Genomic DNA, 27,071 nt, shown 5'->3' with positions numbered 1-27,071 from the left:
GTTTTTGGAATGAGGACGGGGGGGGGGGGGGGGGGGGGGGGCTGCTGATGAACTCTGTCTGATGTTGATGCAGGTTAAGAGACGGCTGAGCAGCTGAATTATTAATGTGGGGTAGAGATCGTTCATAAACAGAATAATTCATGAACGGAGAGGGGGGAGTTCTCAGCCGTCCCTGTTCTTGGTGTTCCTGCAGCTGGATGAGATTTATGGGTGATTAATGTTACGGTGAGAGGCCATAGAGGTAAACTTTGAATTTCTCATATATGCGTTTTGTTTAAACCCCCACTGGTCGGAAGGATTTAGAAATAGATACTAGGAAAGTTCATCTTGTTGGGCATCATAAAATGAGATAAACCCATTTGGATTCAGTGTTATTGAGGCTTCACCACTCTTCAGTTAAGGAAAGGCTTTAGTCTGTCCTCGGGTTTGAGTCGTGCGGCTTGAGAACGACAAGTAGGAGCGGGAAGTAAGAGAGAAGCGAGAGAACGAGATTGAGAGAATGAGACTGAGAGAAAGAGATGGAGAGGTCCCTGCAGAAGGATGAAAATGAAGGAGGAACTGACACGAGAGAAATAGATGAGACGGGCGGAGTAATAGCTATTGATTCATCAGCCTTCTCCACCAGCGTCTCCCACTCATATTTGCGAGGAGGTTGAAGAAAGGAGGGAGACAAATGGCAGCAGAAAAAAGGACGAGCGAGTCAAGTTAGTGCACTTAACCGAAGCTTGAGTACACTTAAGGGAGAGCAATCATTTCCTGGAGGGGTTGTGTTACACTCTGCCAGCTGTTGCAAGGACGACTTTGAACTTTTGTGTCCACCTGTGGCATGCAGAGGATGAGGAGGGAGGGTGAGGAGGGAGGGTGAGGAGGGAGGGTGAGGAGGGGCGAGTGGATTCACGGTGTGTTATCAGTGAGCGTTTCCCTCGGTGACATCATATCTGTGCAGACAGGCCTCTCGTTGTGCGTCGAGGTGAACAGCAGCAGGCTGTGAGGATGCGTCACTTACTGTCCAACAGGTAACGTTTCAGTTTAGCCCGAAAGAAATCTTTCAGGGTTAGCGTCAGTGTGAAGAGACACATGAGGAGAAAGTCAGCGTTTGTAGCTTGAATCTCTTTCACACCTGCTGCTCACGTACCAGAGGGTGAACGGGTGAGCCACATCTCAAATTCCCACACTTCCATTTCTGCATGGTGTCGCCCATTTACTACAAATCACCTCTGCTTCAGTTTACTGTTGACAGTTGTCTAATCATGTTTGCAGATTGGTTTCCTTCCTTCGAGGCAGACACTTGTTTCAGCACATTCCAGTAAAGAGAGTTTAACAGACGGGAGAGCTATCTCACAAAATGTCTTTTTATTCTTGTGTGATAATGTAAAGACGGAGATTTCAAGATTAAAATCATAATTTTCATATCCAAAGAGGTTTTGTAGTTTCTCAAGAAACAATGACAAGAATTTGGATCCAGAACAAGTTGAAGTTACGAGCACAAGCTCTACTTGCAGTTTCTTTTCTAAAATATATATTATTTCTTTATTCGTGCAATAATATGACTTTTTCTCATTAAATCAAATCTTTATTCTTGTAATATTTCAACTTTCTTCTACAACAAAACAATCCACAGTTTAACAGGTAATTAATACACTTATATTCTGTCCAAAACGACAAGCAACACACAGAGACACACAAAGTTCAAAGAGCATCCCACTCACCCTCAGCCGGGGCTGCTGGGAACTCACCATCCACGTTGTAGACCTTGAGGCCGGCCAGGTGCTTGGCGGCGCGGGACTTGGAGGCGGAGAGCAGCGCCGGGTTGTGGACCGAGAAGTCGCAGTAGTAGTGCTCTAAGATGGCCAGAGCTGCCCGCTGGACGCTGGAGAGGAGAGAAGTCTTTGTTCCTTTGTTTCCATTTCATCTGCTTAGTTTCAGTTTTCTATTGACATGCACTTCATTTTATTCCATTAACAACACACTATACAGTCTTAATTCTTTATTGTTCCATTCTACTCTGTACTGTAATCTTGGAGCAAGCTGGCACAGGAATTTCCTTGGGGATTAATAAAGTCTTATCTTTAAACGTATTGTGTTGGTTTTACGACCTGCAGCTCCCCCGGTGTCAGCTGGGATTCACTCCACCTCCCCGGTGACCTTTCCAGGGATTAGCAGCACAGCTAATGGATGAAGGGCCTGCAACTCGAACGTTTTGATTCATTACCTCCGCAGAGGAGATTATGTTTTCATCAGCGTGTGTTTGTCTGTTAGTTAGCAGCATTACACAACAACTACTGGACGGATTATCATGCTGGTTCGGATCCAGATCAGGGGGCGGATCCAGGAATTGAGAGAGAGGGCGTTTTTCTTCAATTTCACAGGTATGAAGTGATATGAAGTGATATCTGCTTCAGATTTAGTTCGAGATCTTTAATGTTATGTTATGTTAGGAATAAATCAAGTTTTGAATGCCTGGGTGGTTAATATCTGTATGTGGTCATGTTAATGACCCAGTATTTACAGTCACATTTGTTCTGGGAGCAACGAGAGGTCAGAACCTCAGAGGTCGCGGCCTCACCATCGTTCCTCTGTAGAGTAACACGAAGCGCATGCAGCAGGTTAGGATGTTTGTTGGAGTTTATTGACTTATCTCTTCACGTGGCTTTAAGAACGACACGCTGAGGAATCACAAGTTGATGGACGCAGCCCCACACAAAGTTGTACTGTTGGTCAGTTAACAGCTGTCGGCGTCTGCTGAGCTGCTGGCAGCCAACTTTATTTGAACATTTTGAACATTCAGCAGCAGCCAGTGTGATAGAAACTATCTTATTTAACTCAAGAAACGCAGACAGCTCCTACGTTAAACTTTCAACAGCACAACAGACAGGACCATTGTTCAGGGGCCCAACTCTGATCAATTATTAAGCCGAGCAAACAAGACCCAAAACCATTAACACATCTGTGTTGGGTGTGTAAACCTGGGGTGGGACACAATATCGATAAGGCAACGTGTCGCTGAGCTCACTCCTGAGATACGATTATCGATATGCTGGTGGCATTTATCGTCATCGTGGGCCTTGTTTCGCGTATCGTGAGTCCCCCTGAGATTCCCACCTCTAATGTAAACCCAGTTAAAAAGACCAGTTACTGTCCAGAGCAGAGTAACAGACCACTGAGGCTGCTGCTCGGGACTGACCAGTCCTGGAATGTAAACTGGGAAGTTCCCAGCAGTGAATGTGTTTAACCCCCAGCCAGCCCTCGGCAACAACTCTCCCAGGCAATGAGGAATGTGTTTGTTTTCAACTTGTCGGCTCTGATGAGGGGACAAAGAAAGGATTCCACTGGCCCTCAGATCGGCATCAAACGCCCCGCAGACAGAGACAAGCCTTCAGGACCCCAGAGCCCGAGCAGGGTCTCGTTATGATGAAGCCGAGGATGAAGCCAAGTAAACAGGAATGTGAGCGGCGGCTTGTTCATGGAGGAGATACATGAGACATTGGCTGAGAAAACACAACACCCACTGGTGTCTGGGTTTCTCTGCACGATACATTCATTCATGTTCATGATTGTGGCGACATGTGCGCGCATCATTTGCATGTATATTGTGCAATTACCCATGCACACACACGTGTGTCTGTGCGTGTCCATGCGGGTGTGTCAGGCTGACCAGATGCTCGACCGCGGTCTGCAGGGAGCGCTAATTAGCCGAGTGTTTACAGTCACAGACGGACAACAGAGCGAGGCCGGGCCTGCTGCCGGCCAAGCAGGGATGAATGGCAGCGCTCACAAAGGACAACACGCCCAAGGCAGCCAGCGAACACACCAACCAGACCGTTACACACACGTTCACTTGTCTGCCCGCTTTCTACTGATGCAAAATCAATAATTAAATCAATGCTTTTTCAGCACTTTGATAGTTTTTACACATTTTTGGAACAATTCATCGAATCAACGAGTCTCTGCCAACAGGAAACAATGCAAGGCTTGATTATCGTGGACTGACTTAACTGCATGAGGGAGGTACCTTTTATGAGGTGGTGCATTCTGCCTCAAAAAATGGAGAGCGACACACAATCTGTTGCTCAGACTATTTTGAAGTGGAGGACGTTAGCCCTCCAGAAGCCCCTGAAGTGGGGATTAGGGTGGTGGAGCACTGGTGGTCCCGGAGCTGGAGCTCTGGTGGCCGGAGCAGCAGAGAGAGTGGAGGCCTGAGTGTTTACTCTTCCCAAAAAAGGGAAGAGTAAAACTCAAAATCAAGCAGCCACTGAGGCACTTTGGACGTGAATCCTTTCAAAACACGAGTAAATATCTGTGTTCATTGGTTTTCAGAGGTTTAGTTTCTCTTGAAATACTGACAGGACACTTACAAACCTTACAAAATCACCACTACCCTAAAGAAGTAGGATAATGTTTCATCCACCCTGTCATAGAGCTGTCATCTATAAATCCATCAGCTTTTATTAGTTATTCATAAGCAGGGGGGCATGTGAGGCTGGCGGCTGTGTATTGATCCCGGGGAGCAGCAGGAGAGCTCTTGTGTTTGGCTAAAAATGGGATCTTCCTGTTTTCCCTCAGAGAAGGTGAGGTCGTTAAAAACCTGGCTGGTCTCGTCCGAGCTTTTCTTTTCTCACACGTACGCTCACACGCACAATCCCTTTCTTTCATTCCCACGTACATCTTAGGATTCTTCAACACACTATCCTCCCATTAACTATTAATCCCTCCTTCTCCATTCTCTCTTTGGCTCGCTCCCGTACTCTTCTCCGTGCTCCGGTCTCCTGGGTCTTTCCTCTGTTCTCCGCCCTCTGTCTGCAGCTCTGAAGTCTTCCTCGCCTTTTTTCCCGTTGTTCTGGCACGGTTTCCTCTCCCTATCAGCCTTTTTGTCTGCTGCATTTTCCTCCATCTCTGGTTTTAACATTTCATCTCTGTTTCAGCTTCATCAACATTCCTTTCCTTCGGGCACATCCCACATCTTTCTTGACTTTTGCGAGCCTTTCCTGGACGATTTCCTTCCTCTAGTCTCCGAGTATGAAACCAGTCATTTCTCTCGTACTTTCTCGTCTCTCACTTAAGGTGTCCCACTTTCCGTCTGTCCCTTTATCGCACCCACACATCCTTCGTTTTTCCTCTATTTCATCCCCCCATGTTTCCCTTTCTATTCCCTGCAGGCTCAAATCAACGCAGCTCCTTCTAACTCTACTTCTTCTGTCCTCCATCTCTACACGCACAGAGGTCATGTCACTTGTTGTTTCTCACCTGAGCTGTCCCAGGTTGTATTGCCTCGTCTCTCCGTCCGTGTTGCGGGTGACGCACACAGAGAAGCAGGGCTGGAGCTGCCGGAGCTCCAGTAGGACGATGGCCAGGTAGTGGATGAAGAGCAGAGCGTCCACCAGCGACACGGCGTACTGCACGATTCCCTGGTAGTTCTCGTCCTGCAGGGGCAGCGAGGAAGTGGGGGGCATAAAAAGTCAAAATTCAGAAAAATGCTCTTTGTACCACATGCAAATACAGTTAATACGTGCAAAGATATTTCAAAACATAAAATAAGGCATAAAATACTCCTGGGGCGTAAAAAAAGAGAACATGAACATGTAAGACAAGATGTAGAGCATATGAATATTTAGAGATCTTTCAAAGGATGGCAGGCTTTCTAGACCCCCCCCGCCATTCCTGTGTGTGTGTGTGTGTGTGTGTGTGTGTGTGTGTGTGTGTGTGTGTGTGTGTGTGTGTGTGTGTGTGTGTGTGTGTGTGTGTGTGTGTGTGTGTGAATTCTGAATGAGCGATCAACAGGGATTTTAAATTATGACTCACAGTAAACACACGGCCCTGGAGAAGCCAAATATCTGTGTTTTGGTTGTGTGATTTTGTTGAGCTTTTAAAGGCATTAAAAATAAATGTGTCTGAAACGTCTCCCACTGCACGCATGTCTGTAGAGTCCCTTGAGTTTCCACTTAAGTGTGCACTTACAAGCAAGGATCGCTCACCTGAGATTCAAGTATTCTCACTCCGTAGAACAGCCAATAGGAGACCACAAAGAGCAGCACCAGCACGGCGAGCAGCGCCCTGAAGACGAAGACCCGCGGGAGGCCGGCCCGTGGCGACCTGAAGAAGAGGGCCCACACGGCCAGCAGCAGTATGAGCAGCTTGAAGGCCACGGAGATGAAGAGGCCCTCGCAGGCCGTGCCGCAGCTCAGCAGCTTCTCCGGCCACAGGAGGTGGGGGAGCACCAGGAAGGCCAGCGGCGTCAGGAACACCAGGAGCCCCAGGATCACGGCGAGGGTCAGGGTGAAGTAGCGGCGGCAGTCGAGCCCCACGCTGTCCTCCAGGTCTTTGGTGATGCGAACGATATCCTCCTGAGAGAGGCTGTGCTCTGATGTGCCGGTGACGGCTGTGGTGGTCTCGCCCCAGTTGTCATCCTGGACATGAGGGAAGGAGGAAACAAGAAACTGATTTAAGATCAGATTTAAGCTAAATATTTATATAATTTCCAGCTTTTTAAAAAGTATTGAGGCAACTAAATTATTTCTGCAAATTATGACACATTCTTATCATGAGCTGGATTATTAAATAATGACTCTACAAACAAAATGAACACATAATTAAGTGTTACGTGAGTGGACTGCCCTGACCTCAACATTTTCCTCTCTCTGGATGTCATGTAGTGACGTTGCATTATAACAGTGTTCTGCTTTTCACCGAAGCGTCAGCTCAACAAAAGCCAGCGAGGTTATTTCCATGCACGTGAGAAAGAAAGGAACAGAAGATGGGAAGTGGAAAAAGCAAACAGAGGGCGCTGCCCACTGGGCTGTACGCTGACGTCTGGGCCGGACTGCATCCGCAGATAGTGAAGGTCAGCGGTGTCGGAGCAGAGCCATTAGAACAACAGAGATAAGGACTCTTTACACTGCAGTCATAACAAGCCGCCAGCGTCGCCCTGCGAGCCGCCGCCGGTGAGAGCAGGTCAGATAATGAGGATTCAATAACGGCAAAGACATCGTTACCAAAATGTAATTCTCAGTGTGGATGAGCACTACTTTAAGGGTGTTTCAATGACATTAGCTCCACACCAGCAGAGAAGGGATCACGGCTGGGTCACGGAGATGCATTATGATCAGTTTTAACTGGGGGGGATGGGAGGAGGAGGGGGAGGAGGAGGATGGTGCACTGGGACAGAGAACATCCCACTGGCCTCAGGGTTAAAACAGCAGAGAAGAAGCAGAACAATAGAAGGATCCGGGCAGAATGCTTAGCTTGTCTTTGAAAGCAGCTACTGTGTGTGTACACTAATAATAGATTCATCGCTGCTACACACAATATCAATACTTCATGTGCTGGAGGAGAATGAACAGGAAACCTGGAAACCACTTTTTACAATATCTTTTTTAAAGGATCATTTTAAAGAACGAGGCTAAAACTTGTTTGACTAACAAATATTACCCAGATAGACGTGATCTGAAACATATAACTTCTCTGAGCCGTAATAAAAACACATTCATGACCCTCAGTGTTGCATTCTATCATTGACAGCTGTAAACTAGTATCACTGCAGTTGTAAACCTCCACCAACCAGTGTAGTTTCAGTCCACAAACATTTGTAGTCATATGAGGTCACTGGGACCTTTGACCTTTGACCACTGAAATCTAACCAGTTCATCTTTGGTCAAAATGTGAAGAAATCCCCTGAAGGCAGACTTGAGACATCACGTTAAACAAAAACATGTTTTGTGACCTTGACCTTTGACCAACAATTTCTAATCAGCTCATCTTTGAGGCGCTCTTATGTTCACAAGGCCACCCAAATGTAATCAGTTCATCCTTGAGTCCAACTGAACTTTCCCTCAAGGCGTTCTTTAGATATTTTGTTCACAGGACGGACAGATGTATGAAGTGGAATGTGGATACCTGAGCCAGGCGGGTTCGGACAAATCTTTTAAATGATATTCAGTCACGTTGTCTACGTGAAAACATCAGGCTCATGTTGGGTTTGGACACAAAGAACTGTCAAGTGTGGACAGAAAATTGTGTCTGGAGCCGTTAGGATGGACTCAACCTGAAAACATATTTGCACAGAGACTTAATAATTTTTTCAAACGTGCAAGTACATTTAGTATTTGTGAAGCGACCTAATAAATCTTTGTTTCAGGATCCTGACTGTAGCACCGCGGTTTTGCAGTTTGGGTTACAGCTCCGCCTGTTGCTTCGGTATGCTCTTAGCTTCACAGCTGCTGTTGTGTCCTCGTGTTAAGTTTCAAATCTCTAGTTCTCTTTGATAACATCAAATATTAATGAGCAGAACAAAGTCTATGAAGAGTTCATCAGTCAAAACCTCAGATAATCTACTTCAGGACCATGAGGTCAAACTTTGCTGAATCTTTTTATAAATATATTATTAAAGTATTTTGTTTTGTAGCAGAAAACCCAATCAACTAAAAATAATGAGCCTTAAACACGAGGTAACATTTCAGTTTACTGCAGCACTATCATTCACAGCAGCTGACATGTGAGCAGATGACTTGTTGGTATAGGTTTCCCCAGACAGGCCCTTTGATGAGGTCCAGCACCGAGAGCTGTGTCAGTTTCATGTGACCTTTGACATGACATGCACAGTCGTAAATACTCGTCCCACTGTCTGCAGAGATTCAGCCCGAGTGGAGCATCACGACTGACCCAGCCCACGAGCTGTAAACCAGACGGTGGAATGCACAACGCGGGTTCAGAAGGTCAAAGAGGGAAAGTGCACCCGCGTCCCCGTGGAGACAGAACCTGACATCTATCTGTGGTGGAAACAGCTATGCCTGTTCATATACAGGAAACACTACACAAATAATATACAAGTGAAATGAAAATTCAGTGTAGATGCTCCTGACTGCAGCTGTTGACAGACTCTGGTCTTAATCCTGTCTGACCACTAACTACCTGCTGATGCTAAGTGTGTGTTTTACAGAGGAGATCAATAGGCATTAGTTGTAAAGACGAGCGTCTCCCTGAGCACAATGTAGCATGAGGGCACCCGAGGGAGACGTGAGTCCCTGCTGCTCTGCCTTGGAGCAGTCATCGCTCGTTGCCTTTGTTTTACAGCCTGAATCCCACACTGGACTCTGAAGAACTCCATCATCAGGGACATAACATCAACACATCAAGGTAAATTCAATCATGTGAAGTCTGCTTATCCTCATGTCTCCACCAGCCTCTGCAGCACGTTTCATGTGCTCTGCTTCAATTTGGGGAATTGCTGTTGTTTGATCAGTACTACTCTACCTGGGCTTTCCCGCTGCCGACACAAGTAAAAATAGACATTGGCGACCCACATTTCCTCCTGGGATAAGCCAATCAGCACAGCCCTGACCTGGTTCAGTACCAGCAGCCCTGCAGGAGGCACAGTCCCATTCATCACATGAAAGTAGGTGAAACTGAGAGGAGCAGCGGAGGAGAGGGGGAGCGAATGTCCGATAACAAGACCGCCAATTACAGGGAAGAGAGGCACTGAGCCGGAGAGGGAGGGACGTGTGAAATCCTCCGCTCACAGCAACACGTGTGTCATGACAATACAGACTGAAACTAAACACACGTCAGGTCGATTCTTGTTCTGCGTCTGCAGTGATTTATTCAAGGCCAGACAAGGTTTTACAAGCGATTCCTCAGAGCTGGGAGTTACAGAGGCGTTCCTGTAGAACGTAAACAGCTGAATAATGGAAACATCTGACATGACGTGTTCTCACACACCACTAAACAAAAAGGAGAGGAGAGATATAAATTCTCTCATTGAAAAACTTCCCCCCTCATCCCTTAGGGATCAGTCCATTTTAGTTTGAATAGTTACGATACTGTATGAAGGAAGAATAACTGGACTTCATTCGTGATCCTCTGAGAAGGACCTGAAGGCAGCATGACTCAGCGATGACAGTACAACTGGGCTTATATGACAAATCTGTCCATGAACAGGGTTTGATTCATCCTGGAGATGGATGTGGTTTCATTACACTGCCCTCAGTCATTGTGTATCACTGCTTTATTGACTTTGTGACAGAGCGGCGGTGGGCTACACAAACAGACACACACACACACACACACACACACACAGACACACACACACACACACACACACACACACACACACACACACACACACACACACACACACACACACACACACACACACACACACACACACACACACACACACACACACACACACACACTGAAATCTAATCAGTTCATCTTTAGGTCCAAGTGACAACTGGTCAAACTTTGAAGAAATGAGCTGAAATATGTCCAAGAGGCCAACAACATGATTTGTGAGGCCACCTTGATCTTGACCTTTGACCTATTGCCACCAAAATCAAATCACTTCATCCTCAAGTCCAACTGAACGTTTGTAACTATTTGAAGAAGTTCCTTCAAGGTGTTCCAGAGACATCGTGTCCATAAGAATGGGACGGACGGACGGACAACCTGATTGGAGTGATTCTTTGATGACGTTCAGACGCGGCTGCAAACTGACGCCTGCAACACGACACAGTCGCTGCTGAGCAGAGCAGCATTTGAACTGCCCATGGGTTCTGGTTGGGATGCATCATATTACAGGATTAAAGGGATGGCGGTTTGGGCTCCCACTCAAAAGGCCTTCAGGCTGGTTTTGATGAGAAATTGTGTGAAAGCTGCCAAATGAACCACCCAAGTTAATCCATTTTGAATGTTCCTGCTAACTTACAATCAAACATCAAGGAACTACAAGAACTGGTATAATCCTGTGATCTGTTCACTTTGCCAACTCCCTATCAACCTGGGCCCTGAGCCACTGAATAACTCAAATAGCTGAACAGTCATAAAACGATTAGTGGGATCATCATCACAGCAGAAGATGCTTGTTTTCATGTGTATGCAGGTATTTACGGCTCACTGGCTGAGAACAGTAGCACGCAATGTCAGCCATTGTGCATTAACAAAGCTTTCAGGAGAATATTCTTGCCTTCATTCTCCACCAGAATATAAATAACAGCCATTGTCTCGCACCGTAAATCTAACGTCCACTAAAAGCCTGTTTTGTGTTGTTCGCCGAGTGCACTTCACTCACTCCTGGGAGGCAAAGTGTGTGTGTGCAAAGCACAGCAGGCGTGCATCCCATAAGACATCTGCACAGCCATTTAAAACCACCTTTGTTTAGGCCGGCGGACAGCGAGCCAGGCTGCCAAGAACTTGTCAGGACGAGGAAGGGAAGCAGAAAAAGTTTCCTCGGTTAATTTGCAGGATAGACGAGTGAGTGTGGGACAATGAGAGGCTGACAAGCGAGCAGCAGCCGATGAAAGAGGCAAATTAAGGTGGTTTAAATGGATTGTGTTCAGATATGTCAGTTAACCAGAAGAGGCACACAGACATTTAGCTGTTGGCGTGTTGTGAATTTGAATGTTGCTGAGCAGCATCACCAGCTCCAGCTTCAGTAGTATTCCTGGTTCAAACGTTAAACATATAAGATAATAATAGTGTTTATTCATATACCACCTTTCAAAACACAGTGAGAAGGTGCTTTACAAGTTGTAAAGTTGAAGGGTATCCCACGACAAACACTGAGTGTTACTGTAGATCAGAATGAATGAAACTAAAAAGTCGTATATTTCAGATGTGAGGCTCAGAACAGTGGCGTTAACATCAGTGTCTCCTCCTACATTTAATCACACGGCTCCAAGGAGCACTTTGAAAAGACCACAAATGATTTCTACAAACAGAAAGCAGGACAGCTCCACATATTGGATTACCTGACTGGGTTTAGTCCCTGGTCCACAGCTGGCCACTGGAGTGGAGTTAGTATTTGAGTCTTCTTCTATGGTGGTGACAATCACTTCCTTTATCTCCTCTACCGCCTCATAAAGCTCAAAGACCTGCAGCACTTCATCTCCGACCTCCATCACTGTCGAGGGACTGAAATCCTCCACCACCAAACTTTACCTCCGCTCAGCAAACATCCTCTCTACACCCACGGCTCTCCATCCCAGAGTGTGTGAGACCTCCCTGACTTCCTGCTGATCTGCAGCACGGCCCCCTGCTTCATCCGTCTTTATATCAAAATATTTCCCATCATGCCTCAGGAGGTATTGTATGGGACTGTGCGCTCACTTGCCACATAATGTAAGGGGCAGAGAGAGAGGGAGGGAGGGAGGGAGGGAGGGGATAAAAGGATGGAGGGAGAGATGAGGGGGGAGAGAGAGTAAACAAATAACAAACCAATGAGGTGACAGAGCCATCCACCCAAGGATGTCTTTCTTCTCTCCTCCTCCACTCTCCCTCCCTCGCTTCCTTTTATCCCCCTCTCCCTCCGGGCATCCTCCGCTCATTCTGCACTCGTCTCTTGCCTCAGCACCACTCACCCTCCATCGCTTCTGACTCAGTGAGCACTGTGGTGTCGTCGTGCTGACACAACAGACACAACTCTGCTTATACGTTTCTCATCGTCATCATCACATGGACGTTTCATATATAATATATATGATCTGTGCCATAGATCCACTGTGGCCCCTGAACTATTAACCCTGTGAACTCTGCAATAGAAAAGCTCCTCCTTTCTTTCTCACTGTGAAGTCATTTCCTGGAGAATCTTCACATGCTTCATATCCTTAAACTCTGTACAACCTAAGCTTCAAGGTTTTGTAAGTCAAATAAACATTATAAAGGAAAAAGGTGCTGTAATTGTGCTATAAATAAAACAAATACAAAAATCTGACATGTTTTTTTATTTAATCTATTGAATGTGGACACTGCAGCCACAGTATTAACAGCAGCTTTGTATATAAAGTTCCCTTTAACTCTACTTTGAGTTGGGCTGAAGAAAACACCAGTAAAGTGCTGTAGCAACAGAGGAAATATGTCGAAGTTTAAATTTGATGTTTTAGAGACATGCAACAAGAAGTTGGTGTGAGAACATCAGTGCATCTGGAGCCAAATCCCTTTTCACTACTTCCCTGCCAGAAACCAGCTGAACTCTCACTCGAGTGCAGGAACAACACCGGGAGCTACCTGTGGCCACACCCTGCTGATCCACCGAGGCAAATCCCAATCACACAAGGTTCTCTCTCAAATCTGCAGGTAATCATCTCAAAAATAATCCCAGCTCCACTTTCTCTCCCTCACTTGCAGGAGAGAGGTACGTGCTAATACTCAGAGAATTCTTTATGGTTTCAACAGATCACGTTTCTCCTGTTTGACACCTCACACAATGCCACACCACAACATTCTCCTGAGCTGCAAAGCTGGCATGCTGCAGCGAACTCCAATCGCACTATCCACTCCGATATCCAGTTACCCACAACAATACAAGCAGGGCAAACTGACCTAATTACTCAGATGACTTAGTGTGAGTCCAGGTTATACTCACCTCCATTGTCCTTCACAAGCCCCACACCAGCTCAATAAGGCCAAGGCAGACTTGTGAAAGACATGTACTGATACCACTCGTTCCCACCTTGAGGTGTTAGTGACGAACGAGCACTTGAAGTGTAATGTTCACATTCACATACAGCCCGGCCTCCTTTTGGGTTATGATCAACTATCTTCACACATCTGACAATCTTCTGTTCTGGAAAATGACCGGACCCAATTTCCCTGACATTTTGAGTTTACGTCTGAAAACGTCTGAAACAACACTGTGTCTCAACAGCAGGTAAATCCTCTGAGCAGTTCTCTGAATGAAGCAAACACTCCTCTTTTAGAATTCATGTGGGGCGGCTTCACAGAAGCATCACAGCCATGAGAAACTTTTGTGCTGGATTGTGAGGACATCCCTGCCCGGAGCGATGTGCTGCTCTGTCAGCCAAGACTCTGATTAAGTCCCAGCAGTGGAGTAATGAGCGCAGCACTGCACAGTCAGAGTCTCAGACGAGACTGACGCACTCACACAGGAGCATATGTGAGACGGCAGACCGGAATGCTAAATCAAACACACACACACACAGCATACGGATTTGTGCTGAGCCTCCCTCTCTCAGTAGAATTGGTGGCCCTGATTACTCCAACTAAAGCCAAACCCTCCCCACCCTGTCAGCAGCACTCCTGCAGGCCACAGCATGAATAAGACATGAGGAGCAGAATAGTAAGGATGGCTGTGCGCTCTGTGGCAAATCCTGTCATGTGGCAAAATTAGACGCAGACAATACAACACACAGTCACACGGGCAGTGCCATCGAGTCCTGCCACAAGGGAAAGTGAGCGCCAAGTAGGTCAGTAAACGATGGTGCATGTAGGTTTGTCTGTGCATGTTTGTGTTTGTCGTCTTCTCCCTTCAGCGGGTTAAGCGGAGCACTTGATGAAGGCCACAGTGCCAGACGGGTGTTTGTCTTGGTTAAGCCAAGGCTGAAACTGTGCTAAAATCTCCATCTCATCTTTCATTAAATACACGTGAGCCTTGCCAGCAGCGAGTCGTTAAAATTCCTGCTCTCTGAACATGAAGGAGGAACGACGGCCCACATTTCACGAAACAGACAACAGATCAGCTGCTCATCAAAATGCAATGAAGTCCCTCCTCTTAGTTAGATATCAGAAAGCATCTGGATGGTTCTGAACAATAAACTGCATCCGCTCAGACAAAAGCTTTTGAATATTAAGATAGAAAGTTTCAAATCTACTATTAGGAAACATTCTTAAATCACTACGCTCAACAGAAAAGTGACAGACTGAAATATATTTAGCTATTTCACAAATAAAGTAAAGGGATCGAAAGCTGTCATGTTTGGCCTCAAAAACACAAATTAGCTGTTACTCATGTTGTTGGACCAAGAACTTGAAACCCCTGAAGTGCTACCAGGAGTTTCAGGTCTAAACATGCCAGCTTGCAGCACAACCTGCCCAGATAACACGCTGCTATCTGATCCACCTGTCTTTTATCTGCTCTGCCTTTTATATCACTCCAACAAGCATCCACTGTCTGGTGTATTCAACTCAACATGAGTCAGTAGACAAACCAAAACACATCCTGGTGGAGCTGCTGAAACAAGAGCTGTGATAGAGTTTGACTGCAGCAGCCCAAATATTAAATAATGAACTATTTCCTACCTTATATTTCTCTTTGACCAAATAATCTATCACATAATCCATCTGATCTTGCATATAGAGAAATAAAAGTCTGACTGAAATAACAGAAAGAGCAGCAAAGCCCCTGTTGTGGCTTGGCCTGGTCCACTTGTGCGGGGGTCCTTGTGGCCGTCTCTTCATCCTGCACTGGACCGTTCTGAACACTTGACCCCCCCCCCCCCCCCCCCCCCCCTGCAGTCAAACATGGGTAATGGGATAAAGCAAAGTTGCACTGACTAGAGAAGCAATCTGCTGCATCCATATCCTGTTGAAATAGATTTCCTGAAAGTGACGGCCCAGACCTCGCCAAAAGTGGACTGGCCCTGTGGAAATACCAGATGGCCTGTCCCAGCCCAGGCTGATGAACACAATTATCATTCCAACTCCTATTGACTAGTAACTGATAAATCTCCAGTGCTCCAAATCCTTTGGAAATTGGATAAACCAGTATAATCGTATCCTACATTTGAGGGAACTTGTGGGAACATTGTTCAGTAATTGTGGGTCATTGTGTATACTTGTCTTCTGGCTTTGTAAGGCATGTGTGTGTTTAGGTGATATTTATGCTCTGCCGTACCTGGACCTGCTCCCCCCTCACAGCCGAGTCCCCCAGCAGCGGCTCTGCAGGCGGCGTGTTGATTGTCACAGACTTCTCTGAGCGGCTGTCTTTGCTGCGCGGCTTGTGGCGGTCCCGGCTGCGCTCCCTGGAGAGAAAGAGCAAAAGAGTAGAAAATGATGGTTAGAGAAATCACGAGCCACAAGACATAAAGGGTTCCTCTTGGATGTAGAGAGTTGTGGGGTTCTCAGGGGACAGGATAAAAAAAATGGACACATTCAAAGCAGCAGAGACAAGCCTGCAGAAAGACACAGAGGGTTACATAGTGTATATGAACATACTGAGGGATCAGGGACAATGTGAAAGCTGGCAGTGGCTGGTTGAGTCAGATAAGACCAGAGCTGCCCCCTGTGGAGAACTTACCCCTCCCCACTTCACTGTCTCTACCAGGCCCTCCGTCCCTAACATATGAGCTCCATTAGCCAGACTGACCCCTGCACTTACAGCCCTAATCTGTGCGGAGCGTGAACGCTGGGTCTCCCCATCCTCCGCTCCAGCATCACCATGGGCACATGGCGCCGTGCCCACTCTGCAGCTCCATTACCACAGACGAGCTCAGCAGCCCCAGTTAATCCCTCATCTGTCTCCTTCCCCCTCCGGCTGCTGACATCTTGAACATGGTACATACAGTATTCTATACTTTTAACAGAACACACACACACACACACACACTGCTACACTGCTAAATGCCTCATATTTAAATTTGTATTGGAGCTTTGAGAGCTGTTGGAGGAAACTGGGACAGACAGACCCCAAAGAAAAGATCTGATACAGATATAAAATACTAAATATGTCCTAAAGAGATTAAGCATCAGGCAAAAAACCTGTATGTAAGGTCTGCGTGGCCTTGACCTTTGACCTTCAATCACCAAAATCAAATCGATTCATCAGATTAGTGATCACAGCCATGACTTTTATATTTATTACTGGACAAACATGGTGGGCATCAGATGAATAGAAGACGTCATGTGGTTCCTTTGCAGCTGCAACGTAGAACTGGATCTTTACAGATGCTGTTCTCTTTGTTTTGTTAAATCCTAATTGAGTTTCCTGCTGCCTCCGAGCATTTTGTTTCACAGTAATCACTCCTTTTGTAGGAGTGACATTACACAGAAGTGAAACGAATCTAATTTACACAACACAGGAGGGGTGTTTTGCATGAAGCTCTCCATTGAGACACTGGAGCAAACACAGGGCAACACGAGCATTATTTTGTAGACATCTGAATAGTCATTCTCCTTCTGCCTCAGGTGTGGTCTCCACAAACCCCTGAGGGAATGTCTGGCTGCCTGCTGCACACTTAGAGGGTTTTCAAGCCTTAGCTGATGTTAAAAACGTGGGAGACCATAGACATGACCACAGATTTCTAACATTTCACACACTGGACGAGCCACACACGCTCCGTACAGCAGAGCTTTATACATCCTCATGTGATCGTTTGTTAATAAAAATATTGAGAAGAACTTTCATCTATTCAAAGTAAGGTGACAAAGTGTGACAAGTCTAAAAGGTTTCTCATAAATACTGAACTATAGACGACAAACTGGAATTAAATGCATCTTGCACCATAACAGCCCATAACCATAATGAACAGGATATCCTGCCTGCAGGGGAATCAGTAAATCATCAGTATGATGTATGAGAGTGTGACAGTAGTGGATATGTTCCAGTATAATAGAGCTGAATTGATTCCAAGTGTTAGAGGGTGTTGACCAGTCTGCTTTCCGACACTATTCTTGTACTTCCTTTAGAATGTGGACACGATTTCCTCGAGAAAGTCGCGACAGAAACGTTTCACACAGGGAGAGAAAGTCTCCAGTCGCCAGCAGAAACCTCCTCCAGCGACAGAGACACATAATGTGATCTAATACATCCAGGAAGTGGATGTAAGCCTTTCAAATATATTACAGCCATCATTACTGCGATAAATGTTATTAGAGCTATCAGCGCTACTGCAGCAATGGTTATTCCAGGGAGATCATCAGTCAGCGGTTGTCACTGATTAGGATTATTAATTGGGGAGGGGGGGGGACTGGGAGGAGACGAGCACAGAGCAGTGATTCTAATATAGAGAGGCAGAGTGTGGTTGACACGCTGCCGTCAAGAACAAGAAGGTGAGGGAACACCTGTGTGTGTGAGAAAAAGCTGCAAAGACGATTTAAGTGCGACAGATTTACAAAGAGCACAAAAAGCATTTTGAAATGAGAGAAGCGATTGTAGATGCACAAGCAGAACCTGTGGGGAACGGCTTGAATAGATCAGCCCCTCTGCCCCGGCCTGCTTTCTCATTCTCCCCCCAGGAAGCTTCTGGGGCGATCGCACTGCACAGAAACCTCCCAACACACCTTCTCCTCCGTCTCCCCCCTTTCCCACAGACTCCCTCTGCCTCATTAGCATGCAGCCGCCTCGTTGGTATTCCAACAGTGCGCCGCGCCATGATCTGATTAATGGAATTTGACTTCCAGCGTGGATCCCTGAATCGGGTGAGGCTTGTTGGAGCCGTGAGGATTGTGGGGGAGGCGGGTTGGGGAAGGGGGCTGCCTGGCAAAAGTGGGGCAGGGTCTTGCCAATTAGGCTGCGAGAGCGCCATTTCCACCGAACACCTGAGGATGAGAGCGGCTGTGATCACAGTCTCCACCTCCACACAGAGGGAGGCTGCTGAGGAAACACAGCCAGCTCGGCACGTCAACGTGTCCACGGTCCAATTTGTTCTCTGTTTGTGGCCTGCGGAGCTTAGTGTCAATGCACCAGAGCTCGGAGGGGAGGGGTCAGGAGGCCAAATCCAAAATGACCACCCTCACACTCAGCTCGTCGTCTCAAACCGGTAAATAATATTCAGGGTTTCAACATTTCTCTTAATCACAAACTCATTTTAAAAAGAAAACATCCTCTGCTGCAAATTTAGCAATGACTGGTCCGACCTGGTGTCAACATCCGTCCTGGGTGATCACATGTCCACGTCTGAACGGGGCCTTTGCTACTTTAAAGTGTCCGATAAGCTCCAGCAGTCATGGTGACGGCTGGAGGACGTGTGATGTGAACCAGGTTGAAGCAGCTCTGGGTGTGAGGAGCGGCCCCGTGGCTCGGCTGCTGCCCAGGATCAGCTTCATACATGTAACACGACAATGAGGTGACACATTCCAGAGACAAATAACACGTTCCCACTGTCAAACTACCACCGTGCCCCCACAGCTCAGGCCAGACCTAGTTATTACACAAACAGGACTGCAGTCTGATGCTGATCACTGGTTTCACTGCTGATAATAATCTAGATTTTCACAAGTGTCATGTTTTTGTTCCCAGTCGTCCAAAACTAACAGATACTCAGTTAAGTATATTATCTAACAAAGAAAATCTTCAAATCCTCATCTTTAATAAACTGGGTGTGTTTGTCATTATCGCTTTCAATGATTATTTGATTTCTACAATATCTGCCGTCCACAAACAAGTTCATGAAGCGAGACTAAAAAGTTTCTGTTTTATTACAGAATTAGAGTAATTCAGTCAATAAAAACTGAACATTAAATTCTCTAAGAGGACTTTCATCTGGGAACCTATAAATTATATGACTGAATTATCTTAAATTACACACTAAGTCCTGTGCATATGCTGCGTGCTGCTCTATAATTGGAGCTTTACCCATTAAATGAACCAATTTTCCACATGAGCGGCTGCTAATACGTGATTTGCTATTTAATAATCATTGAAATGCAAAAAATTGACAGTGGCAGATGCAGGATTTGGTTCAATACTCAGCGATCAGGCTCATCTGAGTGGATTAAAATAAGGAATAGAATAAAAAAGGTGAATAAGTACGATACCAGTACTGAAAAGACTATTTTGTTAAGCAGTGATTAAACAAGCTCTTAATTCAGTTTGAATGGCCACAGACAGAGCAGCCGCTCTCTGCTCTTACTGCAGAACCACAGGAACATGTGTCATATCTTGGACACTAGTTGATGATTACTTGGAACATGATGGGGGCAAAATGTAAAGTAGGAAAATATCCAAATCCACAAACTCTCCACTTCCGTTAATGAAAATCCAAACCAATCCGATTCAATTCTTCTATTATAATCTGATAAATTCACACATGCACAAACACAATACAGGGTAATGTTCTTGTGTGTGTGTATTTGTACACATGCCTAAATCTGTTCCCAATCCCAGCATCAGTGTAATTAGACAACAGACTCACGCGCAGCACTACCTCGGCGTGAAAAGATTCAGACGAGGAAAGCAGAGCGGTTTCAAAGACACCAATTTAGTTTTTTTGTGTGTGAATCAAACCGCCAGCTGGTTGCTTTGGAGCCGTCATGGTGAGAGCGGTTGGGCAGGGGAGTGAAAAGCGTTTGGCGTGGATGACCGCATGCTCCCTTTCCAAATTTCACTCATTTGAGAGGCTGAGAGAGCAGAGAAAATAATGGACCAGGAGCTCGCACCCTCCTCATCTTTGATTCCACTCTTGCTCCACATTACTTTGAGCTAACTGGACACATTCCTGCCCTGGGGAATGCCAGCCAGTGGGGAACCAGTGATACGCCTGCGCCTCCGCATCCTAAGAGGGTAGAGACCAATCCATTCAAGACGTGGGAGGAGAGAAGCTGATACAGAGACGAGGTCAAGAATCAGCCAGAAAGGGGGCAGCTGCTGCGTTCATATCACGATGGACACATGGGAGCAAAAAAAACGAGGGTAGGACGAGAGGAACGAGAGTAAAGAGGGCGAGAAGGATAAAGAGTGAGGGGATAGAAAGTGACCGATGACATGAGAGAGGAGACGATGACAGGCGTGCACTGAGGGCCGAGCGTCACGTTTCAGGACCACGCAAAGTCCCTCAAACTGCAACAGGTGGCAGCGGGAGTGGGAGCGGCCACGGCGAACCAGGGGAGATGTATGGCGAGCGAGCTGGAGGGGGCCGCCCGTGACAAGGAAGGGGCTGTTGTTGAACAGGAATGCCCTCCTCTCATCTCCACTCGGGCTCTCAACGTATCCGCTGAGCCATCAGTCAGTCAGGCCTCTTCAGCACCTGTCTCCCACTGCCTTCCTGACGCCTGTCAACCACAGCCATTTCAATGCTGACAGATTAATGCGCCTACACGGGCTGTGGCCCCCACACATGCTCAGCCAGAGAGGAGGGGATCACGGAGGTGGACGGAGAAGGTTGAGGAAGCAGAAAACCCAGGCACACAAATTAGAATCACGATAAACTCACATAAAGTAAAACATCTGCAGCAAATACGTAAAAACTAGTGAATGGTCTCAGCACATCTGGATGTTTGCACACATTCTGTCCCCTGCAGGGCGACGTGCAACTTCAGCTACAGATCAGCAGTCTTTTAAATGACATAACCGTACGCTACATAAAACCCTCCAGCCCTGCAGGTAGAAGCAGAGACGGAAGGAAACTGAATTATTTAGCAGGATCAAGTCTTACCCATGCCTGTGGGAACCCCGGGAGCGTCCAGAGTAGTAGGAATAGCCCGAGTAGGTGGACTCAGTGTCCATGGTGGAGCAGTCCTGCCCAGGCAGGGCTCAGCGGAACCTGTGCGCTGTCTCGCTGAGCTGGGGGCGACCAATCGACTCGCTCAAGAGGCTAACAGAGGTGGCGAGCGATCAGCAGTCAGGCTTGAAAGCGACCCTGGGGGCGCTCGGTGAGGAGACATCAACCTGGAGGGCGGAGAAGACAGAGAATTTAAATTCCAAACGTGGGATGTCTGGGAAAACTGCCCACGTCTGTCTGTGTCTGGCACAGACAAGAGCATTACAGACTCAATCACTTATTTTCTGCATCACATCTATTTTTACTAAAGTATTGTTGGCACCTGCCAAACACAAGTTTCCTTATGGGCCTGGATTCATCTGCGGCTGCATCACAATCAGCTTCTCCTCCGTACAGCGGCTCTCAGGGGGCTTCGTTCCAGCTCAGTGTTCCAGGTAAATGAATCATCGCTGCCGTCAAACAGCAATTTGCTCTTATTCCCACGTGGCTGACGACTGTTGTTCTGACTCACAGCAGACGATTTGAGCCTGAGACTGACGAGCAAACTGTGAAAATAAAATACCCTTTTTCACAGATGTGCAAAATAGTGGAGGTGTCTCAGGCGGCTGTGATGTTAACTACAATAACAGGACATGCACAGAGCTGATGTCCTTGTTTTACCTCAACACTTAATTGTGTCACTATACCATGAAGACGCATGTTCTAACAGTGCTTAAAACATTCAACAACGCTTCACATTTACTATCATAGAAAACATCGCTCCCTGCAGCAGGTGGGGGGGGGGGGGGTGTGAAAGCTGCATTAGGAGAAAATACTGGCTGTTTATTGACAGCTCTTGATTCTGTGAGGTCAGAGTGAGCTGTGTTTGAATGAGATAAATTTGGCTCAGTCAGATTAAAAGCACATGTCTGAGTACACCCCCCCCCCCCCTCCCCCCCTCTTGTGGGAGGAAGAGAATGAGAGATGTGAGTCACAAGTAGCTTCAGGCGTGTTGTAAATACACTTGTGTAAGGTACACACACACACACACACACACACACACACACACACACACACACACACACACACACACACACACACACACACACACACACACACACACACACACACACACACACACACACACACACACACACACACACAACCTTTCAGGCTCCTCCGGGCGAGATGAAAAATGGTAAACGTGAAATACACCAACTCAAAATACCTAAATCAAATATGTGCTCAGTCCCCTGTACACAAGCACTTTGAGTCTGTCCATCTATTACACAGCCGCAACCCCGATGGGGAGCTGATATTAAACAGGAGACTGGATCTAACACCTGAAAGTCTGAACCAAGCTTCATGTCTTTGTTAAGTTTTCAAGGTGAAGACTGAAGCAATCCTGCAAACTGCTTCTACTTCTTTCTCTTCTTCTACTCTTTAAAGCTTTCTCAACTTCACAACAGAAAAAGTCAGACGTGGCGAGAAGCTGCAGTTTTCGTCCTGAGTGAAACCTGCACTGAATCTCTCAGGCCAGGCTCCCGGCGCAGACACAAAGATTTACGGCTGATTTATGGCTCCAGTAGCAATTGATCAAATCGTCTCCCTTTCAAGACGCCCCTGCTTTTCTGCATTCACAACCCCAGGGGGAAGAAAAGGAGTCGTTCAGAGCAACTACACTTCTTATCTGCGTCTTGGAGGGAAACACACACATCACTCGGTCCAAACTACACTGTGGCACATAACATCTAGACTGACCCACTTCTGAGGAGTGTGGTGTCAGCAGATCTGGGAGTGTGTGTGTGTACATGCATGATTGCATGACTGTCACAGATACCTGGAAATGCTTTGAAGGTTGCGCAGCTGCATATTTATATATTCTCATTCTGCAAATCATTTCAAACACCTGAATCATCCTCACACGCTGACAAATGCTTCCTCCACTGGTTCTCTGCAGTCTCACCAGCAGCGGCGTGGCTGATCCTGAGCGATCGTGGAAAAGTACATTTTCCAGAGTTTGTCTGTGACCCATGAAGAACACGGCAGGAGATTGTCCGAGTCAGACTCGTTCACAGCAACAGGAAAATGTCCGGAACATACAGGCGAGGGGTGGAGCCTGTAGAGCAGCAAGAGGCAGGACATGACCAGCGTCGGCCCTTATCACCGAAACCTCTTAAATCTTGTCATCTTTCAAGAAAGCGAATATTTGCCAAAGCATCACACTTTAAAACTGTGGGATAAAATCCCAGCTGTTAACCCAGGCCTTCTGCTCTACTGCAGGAATTCACCTGTTAACTAGCGGCTGCTAAACAAGCTGGACACCATCACAGAGGCATTTCCATCACCTGGTTAATCCTCTTAAAAGAAGGGCATGTGGCTAAATGAGGGATTAATAGGGTTGAATGAGTGCGTGGTCCAGGTTCAGTCAGAGTGCAGCCGCGTTAGAAGCTGATTGATTATTTCCTACTTTAGTGCTTCTCCTCTTAACAAGCAGGACTCGCTATCTTCACACTTCATCTCGAACTACTTCAGATGCTTCACACTGAGCCAGCCCGTCCAGAGGCCTGGCCCTGAGCTCTATATTCACATGAAACTGGATACGCGGGTGTTCTCACAAGTGGTTTCTGTCTTTGCCATGCCGGGGGAAATTGGAAAGCGGAACCACTTCAAGTTTGCAGGGAGAATCCAAAGCTGAAATAGAAATCCCTGTGACTGGGTGGGAGGGGGCCATGGCAGGTTCTTCACAGTAATCCCAGACCCCTGCTGAGCTGCCGGCTTGTCTGCTTGTCCTGGTAAACAGTGGCAGCAAGCAGCATGAGAGGAGACTCAAGCATGAAGGATCATTTCATACATTTTGAGAATTTTCTGAGTGCCAACACTGTCGTAAAAATTCCTTGAACATAGCACCAGGGTGTTGTGACTTTCAGCTACAGAAAATAAAACTGTAAAGACGCAAATGTCCCGACAAAACTGAACAGGAGTGAAGAACTGAGCGAAGAATCCACATTCAGGTTCCTGGACACGAAGGTAAACAGCCCCCGAGAACATAGCTCCATCTCTGAGCAGAGAGCTGGAGCAACTTTACACTGCAGCCACAAGACAAGTGCTGTCAGCCAGCGGACACCGATCAGCACCGCTCCGCTGCACCTTTCACATCACGTCCAATAAACACAGCGAGCGGCGCCACGCGGCCAGACTCAAGTCAGCGGCCGATGTGGACATATAAACATACCAACACGTTGACACCCGAGCTGTGGAGGAGACGTTTTGTGGAGTAAATGGAACATGTGAGACATCAGGAGTCAAAAGATTATGCATGGTTGCTTTTGAGTTGGAGAAAAGAGGGAAACAAAGGAGGGAGAGTCGCCTTCATGTCCAATTTAGAGAATAAAACCATGGAAGCTCATAAACAGTGGAGATAAAGGAAGGACTGTACTGTTGCACAATAATTATAATTATATCAATATATCAAAAATTGCAGTTGCACGCTGCTCCAAAGATGTAAAGGTCAATACACAAACATTCATGGATGTTTATGCGCCAACTCCCAGAAGTTCAATGCACGTCATGATGTCGCACTGGAAAAGGTGCAGCATCAGCGTCTAGACTGCCAACATAAAGAAGAAGAAGAAGAAATTAGCAAAGAGAGGAACAGTGAGCGTTAAGCGAGCTTCTCTGAGTCGCTGCCCTGCTTCTGATCTTCTGAAGAAACACTTGAGTAGGACTCAAGCAAGGAGCACAAACAGTGCTTCCACTTTCTGTGTGAAACAGCAAATTAAGCATCTAACGACCCAGAGAAAATGACCCGTGATGTTTTCATTCCAAACCTCCTCTCAGGCAAGTCGCTCATCCGTTCTTGCTTTTCAGCAGAATAGAAGTGAGGCCCCCTGCAGCTCACTGACACTCAGCAGTGATTAACCCTAAAGTCCCACAGCCTTTTATTCCACATCTTTGATTCCAGCACAACGACTGTTCCTCTCCTTTTAGAGAATAATCCAATCTGTGACTAAGAGACAAATGTTTAGAAAAACCACCGCTTCTCTCCTGCGCCCTGATTGGAATCACCAGGCCTGAGTTAGTTGACAACAAATGGTCTTGGAGTAATGACCGTTGATGCAATTAAAAGCTCATCAGCATTTAGAGATAATGGAGTATTATACGATGTATGTTTCCTGGGTGGAAAAGCTCTGACTTGACATTTAGCACAATCTGCAGATCACGTCTGTTTTTGATCGATCGTAAAAATGAAATTAGCCTCCTGGGTTAATTCGTCAGCGTGCCCCCCCCCCCCCCCCCGCTCGTCTGTCCCCCCACCTTTCGGCCTCCTCCCTCCGTAACCATGACGCCCTCGTGGCACTGCCTCTATTATCACCGTGATAACACATCTCCTCACACCAACCGGCTGATGCAGAATAATGATTTCACTCCGACGAGAGAGGAGGCAGCAGCGCGACGGTCACAGGACAAGTCGGGACGGGAGGGAACATGACAAGTCGGTGTGGACGTTAGGGCCGGTCACATGCTCGCAGTGTTGCTGTCAATGACGGAGTGAATGAGGGCCTTTCTGTCTGAGGAATTCCATCCCATGTGTCGGTGAAAACACACAGAGCAACAACAACAGCTGCTTATTACTGACCAACACACCTTCGATCACTGCACAAGCATCCACCTGCAGTGAGGGAGGGAGGTCTGACTATCACAGACTCATACACCTTGTTCACATCTGACCTTAACCTGATGTGCTGCTGTTACCAGGCAACCAGAGGACGTGGGTCACTGGTGGTGGGGAGATAAACCAGCTGTTGATCACAACCAGGGGTATCAAAGTCTGACCCTTGGACAAAATCAAGAAAAACTACACTACACCTCAAGTTGATCCCCATAGCAACACGTTAGGCAGTCTGCTGCTGGAGTTGACTCACATGCTGCAGTTCACCGTCCCGAGGCCACAAGTGACGTGTCTGGAAAAACTCCCACGTCCAAATAAAAAATAAACATCACTTCGATGTCCACATTCTTTTTCCCCCTGGAACGAGTCAAATCAAATGTTTTTTTACGTGCTCTGCAAGCAAGCACCCCCCCCCCCCCCCCACCCCCCACCATGTTAGTAAGTAGCACACGCTCCCTAAACTCAAGCACACACACACCTCACATCTGAGAGCTCCTGACAGCCGCTCTCATCATCGCTGTCAATATTATCTGCAGCTGTCACGCAAACCAGAGCCGCTCTCCTGGGACGGGGGGGCCAAGAGGAATCGGAATCACACAACATTCGGATGCTTGTTCCTCCAGAACATAAAGGTCCGTACGATAACGACGCCCTTGCATAATTTATGGGGGGAAGACATTGCTCCAGACACAGTTTAATGTCAGCCCACGCTGTCGTGCACTGCTTCCTCACACAGCTACACAGATCTGAGATAAGCTGTGTGTATTTATAGTTAGATGTATGTGTAGTCACAGTGCAGGTCACACACGCTTTCAACGAGGTCCTCAGTTAAGAATAATCTGATTTTAACTTTCAGGTGATAAAGCTATTCATCGTGTTAATATTGTTATTATCAACAAGTAGAGTTGGAAATAACTAATCTGTTAAATATCTGTAAGTGGACATTTAAAAAATGCCTTTAGGACACCTTGCTGGGAGGCGGGGCTCCGACTCTTGGTCAGCATTGGTCCTTCAAGGTCCTGGACAGTTTGAAACACTTCATCATACATTAAAGTAAATGGCAAACTACACAATATTATATATTGTATAGATTGCATAAATTAAGATTATATAATTGGTATTTATATATGATGGATGCAAGTATGGATGGATGCATGGATACATAAATACATACATAGATAAATAGATAGATAGATAGATAGATAGATAGATTTAGGTTATTAAATCATAAATCATATATATGTGCAGCAGTAGCA

The 27,071-nt window shown here is 46.6% G+C and overlaps 1 protein-coding gene across 2 annotated transcripts in view; it reads right to left on the bottom strand.

Annotated features, from left to right (window-relative positions):
* The window catches only part of LOC117774552 (vang-like protein 1), a 31,565-nt gene that overhangs the window by 3,503 nt on the left and 991 nt on the right, over positions 1 to 27,071 (bottom strand). The window contains exons 2-6 of one of the 2 annotated variants that reach the window (XM_034607064.1): positions 21,099 to 21,331; positions 15,623 to 15,749; positions 5,973 to 6,404; positions 5,245 to 5,420; positions 1,710 to 1,870 (exon numbers count right to left, since the gene is read on the bottom strand). In XM_034607064.1, the coding sequence (XP_034462955.1) occupies positions 1,710 to 1,870; positions 5,245 to 5,420; positions 5,973 to 6,404; positions 15,623 to 15,749; positions 21,099 to 21,169 (967 nt within the window). In that variant the 5' untranslated portion in view covers positions 21,170 to 21,331. The remainder of the gene's footprint in view (positions 1 to 1,709; positions 1,871 to 5,244; positions 5,421 to 5,972; positions 6,405 to 15,622; positions 15,750 to 21,098; positions 21,332 to 27,071) is intronic. The other variant, XM_034607073.1, reaches the window with a different exon arrangement.

This window comes from Hippoglossus hippoglossus, chromosome 2 (assembly GCF_009819705.1).
Source record: "Hippoglossus hippoglossus isolate fHipHip1 chromosome 2, fHipHip1.pri, whole genome shotgun sequence".
In the NCBI taxonomy this organism is placed as follows: Eukaryota; Metazoa; Chordata; class Actinopteri; order Pleuronectiformes; family Pleuronectidae; genus Hippoglossus; species Hippoglossus hippoglossus.
This window is presented reverse-complemented; position numbering and strand designations above follow the sequence as displayed.